Genomic DNA, 11,589 nt, shown 5'->3' with positions numbered 1-11,589 from the left:
TTTTTTTTTTGAGATAGGGTCTCTCTTTGTCTCCAGCCTGGAGTCGCATGATCATAGTTCACTACAGCCTTGACCTCCCAAGCTCAAGCGATCCTCTCACCTCAGCCTTCTGAGTAGCTGGGACTACAGGCATGCACCACCAGGCTAATTTTGCATTTTTCGTAGAGACAGGGTTATACCATGTTGCCCAGGCTGGTCTCAAACTACTGGGCTCAAGTGATCCTCCTGCCTTGGCCTCTCCAAGTGCTGAGATTATAGGTGTGAGCCACCATGCCCAGCCCAAATAACAGATTAACAGGATAAAAGGCACAAAAATTTTTTTTTATTATTTATGTGCATGGCAGTTCACAAAAAAGAAGTGAAGCTCAAGTGGTTAAATCAGGAAATTATGTACCATTTTCACAAAGGAAGTGGATTTAGGAATCAAGGAACAATTAGCTGTAAGGAAGTTGTGACTAGAAAATATATAGGGGAACTAATGGCAGATAAGGGCTCCCTATCTCCAGTGATAAAATGCTCTTTTTTTTTTTTTCTTTTTTCTGGTACAAGGGGCAATTTATGCTTGCTTTTAAGCAGATAAAGGGAGGGCAGAGACTGCATTTATTGATTCTCAATTGCCTTCAGGTCAAAAAAAAAATCCTTAAACCAAAGTAGCATATTTTGGGGTGGCATATTCTGATGCCCTGCTATGTAAAAAAAGATACAGTACAATTTGGAAGATACTTTAAGAGAATGAACCAATACCTTAAGAGGATTGATTTTTAAGGGCATATTATTCCCAGCAGTAATCATTCTAGGAGTCAATCAGATGGTTGGCTAATATTATGTGGTGTAACTTGAAGTTACTTCATCTTTCCAACGCTTGGGGAAGTGAGAGTCAAAGTGCTGAGAGGGAGTTGAGGCAAGAGAGGACAACAAGTTGGAAGATGGAACTGACTCTGGGCTCTTGCCCCTGAAGGCCTGACACCATACAATTGAGTGACTCACCTTGTAAAGTTGCCTGGCTTTAATTTTCCTTTTCTTTCATGGCAGGTGTTTACATAGGCATAACCTTTTGTGGATTCTGGCATTATTCTGATACCACATGGTTTAACATGACAGGCGTTATCAATTCCCAACTTCAAGGAGGTAACTCCTCTAACATTGCCTTCATCTTGAGCATTTTACTTATATCAATATTTCATTAATATCTATAAATTGTCTTTGCTTCACTAAGGAGCTCACTTTTTTCTTAATTTTTAATCCATGGTATGATTTCTTGGTTTAGAACATGAAGACCTTTCATTGGTGGATATGGTTTTAACAAATCATTTTTTAGTCATCCTCACCTCTTTGGGCCTTTTTATAAGTGAAGATCTTCGTTATCCATCACACCACATTTTATCGGTATGTAAATTGCTTTGTAACTAGTAGCTAACCTTAAATATCTTCTGTGACACAAAAAGAAATATTTAATACTTGAGTTATGTGTGGTGTACCTTAAAATTGAAATGCTTCTTTCGTTCGAAAAACAAAGGCATAATACAGCAACTTTTTCCTTTGCCTCGTAGTGTTGAATATATAATTTGGAAATGGTGCTAGTTTTATTGCTGTATGAATTTATAGTAAGTTTTAAATATATACATGTAGAAAAGATCTGTCTACCTACCTATTGATTGATCCATTTATTTATAGCTATGTATGTTACCCAAATGCTTTAAGGTAATTTATAAAGCCACATATAGTATTACAAAGTAACATAAGTGAAAAGTAAGTGTTGGGATTGAGCAAAGGGAAATACACGTTTAGGTGAAGACTGTTAATATGCATATATCATAAAATTCTTCAACATGTTAACAAATACCTCTCAAAAATTACCACAACAGAGATGAGACCAGCAATAAAGACTTGGGATCAGCAGGAGAAAAGATAGAGGGAAGTAAAGAAGGGGAAATGGTATTGATTGAGAGGCAGATATTTCTTATACGTGGTAATTATTATCTTTCTTCAGGTATAAGAATATTCACATATACCTGAACCTTCTTCACCATCTCTGAGAAAGTACCATTTGTTGCTCAGATGACTAGTGGATATGGGTTGTTTTGTTTTGTTTTGTTTTGTTTTTTGCATGCTTATTATATAATTGCTTAAACAGAGAGCTGAAACCAGGAACGCTACAATGGCTTAAATTCAAAGTGCAGAGAAGTAGACAGGGATTGTATATTGTAAGTCCTGATCTCCGGACTACTCTGGGCTGGGCAGAAGAAACAGAGTGGCAAAGGAGAAAATAATAGGTTGAGGGTGTGCCTTCCTAAACCCAAGGGGGCAGCAGACTTGCATATGCCCGACCCCTTTTTTTTTTTTTTTTTTTTTTTTTGAGACTGAGTCTCACTCTGTCGCCAGGCTGGAGCGCAGTGGCGTGATCTCAGCTCCCTGCAATCTCCTTCTCCTGGGTTCAAACAATTCTCCTGCCTCAGCCTCCCAAGTAGCTGGGATTACAGGCATGTGCCACCACACCCAGTTAATTTTTGTATTTTTAGAAGAGACAGAGTTTCACCATGTTGGCCAGGCTGGTCTTGAACTCCTGACCTCGTGGTCCACTTGCCTCAGCCTCCCAAAGTGCTAGGATTACAGGTGTGAGCCACCGTACCCAGCCCACTTGCATACTTCTTAATTCTTCCATTTAAATCATTAAAAGGCATGGTTTTCTTCTGGAATCACACTAAGGTATAAGTAAATTAATAAAATAATGAAATGAGGCAAAGACTGATGGGGAAATTCCCAGGATATTGTATAAACTATATCAGAGTCTGCTTTTAATGTTTGGCTATCTTAACTGCTAGGATAGAAAAAACATATAATTTTGGTATAATTTTTTTCAAGGAATGTATATGGTTTATTTCCTTTGGTATAATTTAAATTGCTATGTTTTGTTAGGCCTTCTGATATGCAAGCAAATATTAAAGTTTTTTCTTTTCTTCTAGTTTTCCAGAGCAGACTTTTGTGGTTTTGAAAGGGTAAGAAGCTTGACATTTCCCAGGGCTGGTTAGAAGATATGTGTTTACTTGGTGACTTGAGATGAGATGCAAGTCAATAATTCACAATATATGTTATTCCAGTTACTACATTATTTATAGTTTAAACAAAATATATATTTAAATATATATGAATTTGTAGCATATATTATTTATATATATATTTGTAGCAATCATTAAGCAGTGCTCGCCTCCTCTGCTTCAAAGGAAGAAGTGCTCCTCCCTGTTTCAGAGGCCACCCTCACCTCGTCTCCTATGCTATGTCCAGGCTAGCTGTGGTTGTTCAGTTCAGATTCTGCACAAGGGCACTTGATTGAAGACAGTAGGTGCTAGGGTCTGGCTAACACTTTACTCCCCAATCCATCTACCCAGGCGTAAGTCTATCCTACTTGGAGAGAGGGGTATCTTTTCTAACTTACACAAAAATGTCACATAATCTAGTCACTGGTCTGCTTCTGGCCTTTTGGGGGATTTTGTTCCATCAGTTATCTCCCCTGTATGTTAAAATGTCAAGTTTTGTGATTAATGGGCTAGGTCATTCCCATCAGAATATAAGCATGCTTCGGTTGGAAAACCACAAATGAAATCATGAGTGTTCCTAGCCATTTGCCATATGCCCTCCCTATTCTGTCCTCATAGAGTGAGCAGATGGCTATGAACCAGGAAGGTGGCCCTCACCAGGCACTGAATCTGCCTGCACTTTATCTTGTATTGGGCAGGCTCCAGTCTGTGTGCACATGTGCATGTGCACATACACCCACATTCACACTGTCTGTGAGAAAGGAGCATTTATTTCTCAGGAAGCACGTAGAACTGACTAATTGTCATACTAATCAGAGGACAAGCAAAGCAGAGAACTAAGAGAGCCAGATGGGCAAAAATGATTTGTATTATAAAGAACAGAGGAAAATAACTATCAAAATAGAATTCCATACTTAGCTAAACTATATAACTCAAGAATGAGAGTGAAAAGAAAATGTTCACACCTAAAGACATTGGGAGGGCTTACCATCCAGAAATTCCCATGAAGGAGTAGGATGCCAGAAGCAATGAGGAAAACTAGAATGTAAGTTCTAAGACCTAGGAGAGCAGGAGCCCTGTCTATGCTGTTTGCTACTAGATCCCAGTGTCTAGAATGGCACCTGATACAAGGTATGTACTTAGTAAATATGTGTTCAAAGAATGGAATTGGTATAAAAAATAAGTTATAGCCAGGTGCGGTAGCCCACGCCTGTAATCCCAGCACTTTGGGAGGCTGAGGCAGGTGGATCACCTGAGGTCAGGAGTTATAGACTAGTCTGGCCAATATGACGAAATCCCATCTCTGCAGAAAATACAAAAATTAGACAGATGTGTTGGTTTACGCCTGTAATCCCAGCTACTTGGGAGGCTGAGGCATGAGAATTGCTTGAACCCAGAAGGCAGAGATTGCAGTGAGTTGAGATCACACCACTGCACTCCAGTCTGGGTGACCGAGCTAGACTCTGTCTCAAAATAAAAATAAAAATTAAATAAATAAAAAATAAGTTATACATTTTGTGTTTAATAATTGGATGGAACCAAAACTCTAGACAATATAATAAGGAGAAATGGCAATAGTTTTCAGTGGGTAATAAAGCATTTAAGACCTTTGTAAGGAGAACCAATATGGGAAATAAGTTAAGAATTTGTTAGAAAAATATGTAATTCAGCATATATGTTAAGAATTGAAGGATAATTACCAAAAAACTAAAATAAAACAAGAAGAATATAACCTAAAGCTTCCAAACCTCCAGAGGAAGGAAAACAAGATTAAAGAACAACCCATCTATTCTACAAAAAGGAAGAAAGGAGAGGAGAGATAAAGGTAAAAGAATAGAAAAACTACGAGGTAGAACAGTAGAAATAAATCCAAATATCTCAGCAATTACAATAAGTGGAAAGGAACATTATAGGAAACTGAAGAAAAGCTAATAAATATTTTAGAAAGTTATACCTAAAGAAGAATCACACAAAAAGTAAAATAAATGGACGGAGGAGACTGTGACCTTTAACTCCGTTTAGCTTTCATCTTCAGCCTACCTGCCCTGCTAAGTCAAAAGGCTGCTGGGGTCACTGGAAGCCTGCTTCGAGGAATCTCGCTGAGGAGATCTGGCATGCCATTACCTCACTCTTGGGTCACCTAAGAACAAAGTGCTTGGCAACACGGAGCGGGGAGTAGAGGACTGGAAGGTGAAGGATTCTGGAGGGAGTCTGACTGGCAGAGCTCCACGAACTCCTAGGGAAGGGTTCTCTCAGCTTTGGGAGTGTGGCTGAGGGTGAGGCTGGAGATAGGCCTACCTGGAGGGCTGCATTCTCCCTGTGCCTGAGGTAGGCAGGCTGAAGGAGACCTGGAAAGAGGGGAGCCTCTTCCGTTTCCAAGGTGGTGGCATGGCAGCCCAGAGGGCTATGGACGGCAAAAGTGAGCCTTTGAGGAGAGATCCAGAAGGGCTAACAGGTGAGCAAAAGAGTTTTCAGACAAATTTAAAAAGGAACAGATATAAGACAGGCAATAACAACAACAACAAAAAAGAAGAACATTAACTGAGATTAAGAAAGTTCCAAAGCTATATATTATAATCCACTAAATTCCAGGGAGCACTGAAAAAATGTAGGCATATCCAAGGAATATTCCTCAATTTTAAGGTTAAGGGGGAAATATTACAAGTATCCAAACAGAAAGAGCAAAAGCAAAATATACCTCAATGGTATTAGATTTTATGTACACAACAGTAGAAGCTTGAAGACCATGAAATCAACATCTACAGTCTATTTAACACAAAGGAACCAAAGTCCAGAATTTCTATTTCCAGCCAAGAGATTATTCATCTTTCAGATTAAGAAAGTATACGACCTGGTTATCCCAACTAAAGAAAATACTCAAGAAAGAACTTTAATAAAACAAATGAAAAAGAACAGACATTTCAAAAAAGGGGAAGAAAACAAGGAGAGGACTAGTGATGAGAAATGCTTGACTGTTTCTCTCATTTTATCTCATATTTATTCGTGTGTTTTCTGTCTATTCATATAAATTAAAATGTAGTACTAGATAATGATTTTTTTTTTTTTTTTTTTTTTGAGACAGTCTCCCTCTGTTGCCCAAGCTGGAGTGCAGTGGCAATCTCAGCTCAGTGCAACCTCCACCTCCTGGGTTCAAGCGATTCTCCTGCCTCAGTCTCTTGAGTAGCTGGGATTACAAGTGTGTGTTACCATGCCCAACTAATTTTTGTATTTTTAGTAAAGATAGGGTTTCACCATGTTAGCCAGGCTGGCCTCAAACTCCTGACCTTGAGTGATCCACCCACCTTGGCCTCTCAGAGTGCTGGGATTACAGGCATGAGTCACCGTGCCCAGCCTAGATAAGGATTTTTGAACAGAGACACATTAGCCAATGTGGGCTGCTATAACAAAATTACCATAGACTGGGTGGCTTATACACAACAGAAATTTATTTCTCACAGTTCTGGAGCCTGGACAGTCCAAGATAAAGGTGCAGGCAGATTCAGTGTCTGGTGAGGGCTGCCTTCCTGGTTCATAGACAGCCATGTGTTCACTGTGTCCTCACATGGCAGGGGGCAAGGGACTCCCTGGGTTCTCTTTTATAAAAGCACTAATTCGATTCACTGAATCACTCCCACATCAAATAAGGGTACTAATTCCATTCACCTTATCACCTCCCAAAGTCCCCACCTCCCTCCCATACAGCCTATAGCAAGAAAGGACATGTTGCAAGGGAAATGAGAATTTTCAACACCTAAAAGTTATGCTGTTCAAATAGCTAATACATTCACATAGTTAAAAACTAAAAAAGTTACAAAAAGATATAGACTGAAAAGTCTCTATCCCACCTCTCTGTATATTCACCCTGATTTTTCCTTGTCCCTTACAGGTAATCATTTTTTATTTTATATCTTTTCAGTGTTTTCTAATGGAAATTCAAATAATTAGGAATATATATATATATATGCTTTTCTTCCTTTTATTATACTATAAATATATGTATTTATGCTGAATTATTTTCTTCACTTATCAATAATTATCATAGAAAAAAATCCATATTAGTAAATGGAGAATAGCCTCTTTTTCTTTTCTTTTTTTGTTTCTTTTTTACAGCTACAAGTATTCCATTGTATGAACTAACCACAGTTTATTTAAATTATCATCCATTGCTGGATGCTTGGGTAATTTCCCAATATTTTGCTATTACAAACAATGCTGCCATGAATAATTTTGTACCTAGAAATTTTATGTGTCCAGACATGTAGATACAATACATCCTAGAACTTGACTGGAAGATCAAGGGATAAATGCTTATGCAATATTTTTTTAAAAATCACGAATTGGCCGGNAAAAAAAAAAAAAAAAAAAATCACGAATTGCCCTTCATGGAAATTTTTACAATTAGCAAGGATATTATAATAAGTCCTATTAAACTAAAATATCTTAGTAAAACTCAGGGATGGTTGATAGTGATGAGGGAGAGGGGAAATACCGTGTTCCGAAGGTAGAGAGAGGTGCTGGGATTGGGGAGTGGAGGAAAGGGGAAAAGTGAAATTATTATTTATTTATTTATTTATTTTGAGATGGAGTCTTGCTCTGCCGCCCAGGCTGGAGTGCAGTGGTGCAATCTCGGCTCACTGCAAGCTCCGCCTCCCGGGTTCACGCCATTCTCCTGCCTCAGTCTCCTGAGTAGCTGGGACTACACGCACCCACTGCCACGTCTGGCTAATTTTATTTATTTATTTATTTATTTATTTATTTATTTATTTATTTATTTTTAGTAGAGACAGGGTTTCACCGTGTTAGCCAGGATGGTCTCCATCTCCTGACCTCATGATCCGCCCGCCTCGGCCTCCCACAGTGCTGGGATTACAGGCGTGAGCCACCGCGCCTGGCCAAGTGAAATTATTTTTAAGGGTATAAGGATCTATCTTTAAATAAGACCTCTTTTACTAATGATTGAAGCAAAGGTATTCAGAATGAGATATATGTGGGTGTTTAGGCAGGTAACTGAACGAGTGAATACTTAATGATTTATTCATTCAGTAAATCTCATCCATTCAACAAATATTTGTTGAGCACTTCCTATATTCAATGCTTATTCAGACAAGGAGGATTCTATAGTGAACAAGACAAAAGTCCCTACTTTCATGTAGCTTAACATTCTACTGAGGGGGTTAGACCATTAAAAAATACACAAACAAATACATAATGTGATTTTAGATAGTATTAAGTGCTTGTTGAAATTAAAGCAGAGTAAGAGAAAGAGTGAGGGGAAGATAATATTCTATTTTAAATAGGGTGATTAAAGCAGGCCTTTTCAAAGAGATGAAATTTAAGCAGAAACTTGAGTGACTTGGAATAATTATTTTGACAGAGCATTTCCAGGCAAAGGTAATAGGAAGTATAAGATCCCTAAATTGGGGGTTTGACATGAGATAAAATCTGTTAGTTATCCACCAAAATCTGTTTAGTGGCAACAGCAAGGAATATGGATCACTTCTTTCAGGATAAAATTAAAATTCTTGTGACACACAAAATGCTTAATGCTTCAGCCTGAGTGTTCCTGCCTCTACCTGCAGCCATCCTGCCCCTACCTGCAGCCATCTGCCTGGCCATGCTAAACCACTCACCTTCCCTGAATGCGCTAACATTTCTCACACCTCACCTCCTTTGTATAACATGTTTTGTCTTCTTAGCATGCACTCCTTCCTCCTATTTCACTTAGAGAATTTCAACTTATTCTTCAGAAATCCCTCCCTGACCACCAAGGTGCTCCTCCTGTGCACAGTCCAAGTTCTCAGCACAGATTCCAATCATTATCACCCTATTTTGTCTGTTGAGCCCCCAGACTAGCCTCACAAGATTTTAGGTTCCGGTCAAGGTCTATCTTATTTACTATTGTATCCTGATAAGTTACCACACGGCCTTGCATATAGGCAGTCTCGACGAATATTTATTGAGTCAATGGGTGAATAAATGAAGGCAGATTGGATTCAAATTTTGGACTAACTTACCAGCCATGTAACATAAAACTTTGAACAAGTTGTATAACTCTCTGGACCTCAATTTCGTCATTTTAAAATGAGTCTAACAATATCTACCTCTTAGAAATGAGGTGATCAAATAACATTACATATGAAAAATTTCAGCACCGTACATGGCACAATGTAGATACTTAAAAAAATTCACTGGGAGCCAGGCACAGTGGCTCATGCCTATAGCCCCAGTGCTTTACAAAGCCAAAGCAGGAGAATTGCTTAAGTTCAGGAGTTCTAGACCAGCCTGGGCAATACAGTGAGACTCCTTTCCCTCAAAAAATTTAAAAATTACCCAGGCATGGTGCTGCACACCTGTGGTCCCAGCTATTTGGGAGGCTGAGGCGGGAGGTTTGCTAAGCTGAAGAGTTTGAGGCTGGAGTGAGCTATGATCATGCCACTGCACTCTAGCCTGGGTGACAGAGCCAGGACCCCATATCAATCAATCAATAAATAAAGTGACTCCTCTGTCAGTGTGGTGGCTCACACCCATAATGCCAGCACTTTAGGAGGCCGAGGTGGGTGGATCACTTGAGGTCAGGAGTTCAAGACCAGCCTGGCCAACAATGGTGAAACCCCGTCTCTACTAAAATACAAAAAAAAAAAAAAAAAAAAAAATTAGCCTGGCATGGTGGCTAATAATCCCAGCTACTCAGGAGGCTAAGGCGAGGAGAATCACTTGAACCTGAGAAGCAGAGGTTGTAGTGAGCCAAGATTGTGCTACTGTACTCCAGCCTGGGCAACAGAGTAAGACTCCTTCTCAATTAAAAAAAAAAAAAAAAAGAAGTGTCTCCTCATGTGTTCAAGTTTTATCATTAGAAATCAGCAAAGGCTTCTGCACACAAATCATACAGATTATATTATTGGTCTATAAAAATGTAAGAAAGTCTTTCTTATGTCCCAACAGAAATTTGAAGGTCAGAATCTTCCTATAATAAAATAATCTCAAGCTGTTGCATTTAATTAATATCCAACATTTATATCCAACATATTCAATATATTTGAAGCTTCTCTCTCATGACCAATTTTCAAAACCTTTTTCCTGTTGCTTCTTGCTGCTGTCAGGCTTCTGGGAATGCTCCTTAAACCCAGCTGCCACTAATAAGGATAAAAGATAAACATGTGACCCATTGTAACTGTGCTGAAAGACTAATGACTTCTGGTAGCTTCTGAAAGACAGTTCATAGACAAGGGCATCCTCCATTAACATACGCTAATTCATGTGTGATTTCTTTTCTTTTTATGCCTTTTTTGTGCATTGTTCAAAATGTATATTCCTGTTTCTTGTCCTCATTCTACAATCTTTCATTTTATTTGCATACAATTTTTGTCTCTTTATTTGCCTCACATTCCTGAACTATCAAACTTTGAAATTTTTTAGTTTTTTCTATCTTATATCTTAAGATATCTTAAGTCTACATATTGGCTAAGTGATATTTTTATTTATTCATGTAGGTTGACTATGTGAAAGGAAAATTGTGGTATAATGAAAGATGTTTTGCTAACAGAGAGCACTTTGAAGGTAAATTTTGGTTAAAGATATACTGTATTAAAAGACTTTTACATATATGAGTAACTGAATGCAAGCTCAGCCTTTGGAATGGTCTTTTAAGATGGCCAGGTTGTAGACTCACCTCCTTGAGGTAATCTCTGGAATTTCACAGCTGAGTCTCCATGTCTGATTTGTCTCAAATTTAGACCCTGGAACTTCTAAGCAAGCACATAATTAGATAAGCCAGCAGTGCAAGGGAGTGTCGGGTGGAAACCAAGAATTTCAAACTATGTTTCAAGGCTAAAAACAAGAAAGGAAAAAACAGTTTCAAAAATGCATTTTTAACCTAAGCCACTCAGTTGCAAATTTCCATTGTGAAATTCCATTCCATTTCTATGGAAAATGGGTGGCATAGTCGATCTGGCTACTTCCTGCTGAGAAGGGCCATAGTTAGGAGGTACCAGAATGGAATTTGTCCACCTGGAGCTGGAAATATTCTCAAGTTCCTAGACTTGCAGTAGGAATTTGCGGGAGCGTTATGGTGCAGGGACATAGGAGTTTCTGAGAACATCTTTCCTGTATCCTTGTGCAGAGTATACAACAGCAATAAAATCCACAGCAGCTGAAGAGGACAATGAGCAAAACTGTGCTATATATGAAAGTCTTCCATGCACTAAGGGGCTGACTAAACCAATCCGTTATTGGGAGAAGGCATCTATAGCAGAATATGAGTATCCAATGCATGCATGGCTTAGGTTATATTGTGAGAATAATGTAGTATATATAGACAACAGTCTTAATACATTAGTGCCGCTTTAGGCTGCAGTCAGGATATCTACAGCCATATAGTTTTGTAAGGTCACTTGCCTAATCTGGAAGTTTCTTCACTAAGAAGAGAGATGGCATGGTGGGTGTTATTAAAGGCAGCAGCCATATGCTTAGCCAGGGCCTCTACTTGTAATTCTACATCTATGATCACTGCCTGGGGGAGAAAGATGGCTAGTGGGTAAAACCACCAGGATGCCCA

The 11,589-nt window shown here is 38.8% G+C and overlaps 1 protein-coding gene across 3 annotated transcripts in view; it reads left to right on the top strand.

The window, feature by feature from the left end:
- Positions 1-11,589, top strand: part of CATSPERB (catsper channel auxiliary subunit beta) — a 196,331-nt gene that overhangs the window by 77,967 nt on the left and 106,775 nt on the right. For all 3 annotated transcript variants that reach the window (XM_017857906.1, XM_017857907.1, XM_017857908.1), the window contains 4 exons: positions 1,033-1,128; positions 1,268-1,386; positions 2,964-2,996; positions 10,526-10,592. In XM_017857906.1, coding sequence (XP_017713395.1) covers positions 1,033-1,128; positions 1,268-1,386; positions 2,964-2,996; positions 10,526-10,592 — 315 coding nt within the window. The remainder of the gene's footprint in view (positions 1-1,032; positions 1,129-1,267; positions 1,387-2,963; positions 2,997-10,525; positions 10,593-11,589) is intronic.

The sequence above is a fragment of the Rhinopithecus bieti genome, unplaced genomic scaffold (assembly GCF_001698545.2).
Source record: "Rhinopithecus bieti isolate Rb0 unplaced genomic scaffold, ASM169854v2 scaffold_41913, whole genome shotgun sequence".
Classification (NCBI taxonomy): domain Eukaryota; kingdom Metazoa; phylum Chordata; class Mammalia; order Primates; family Cercopithecidae; genus Rhinopithecus; species Rhinopithecus bieti.
This window is presented reverse-complemented; position numbering and strand designations above follow the sequence as displayed.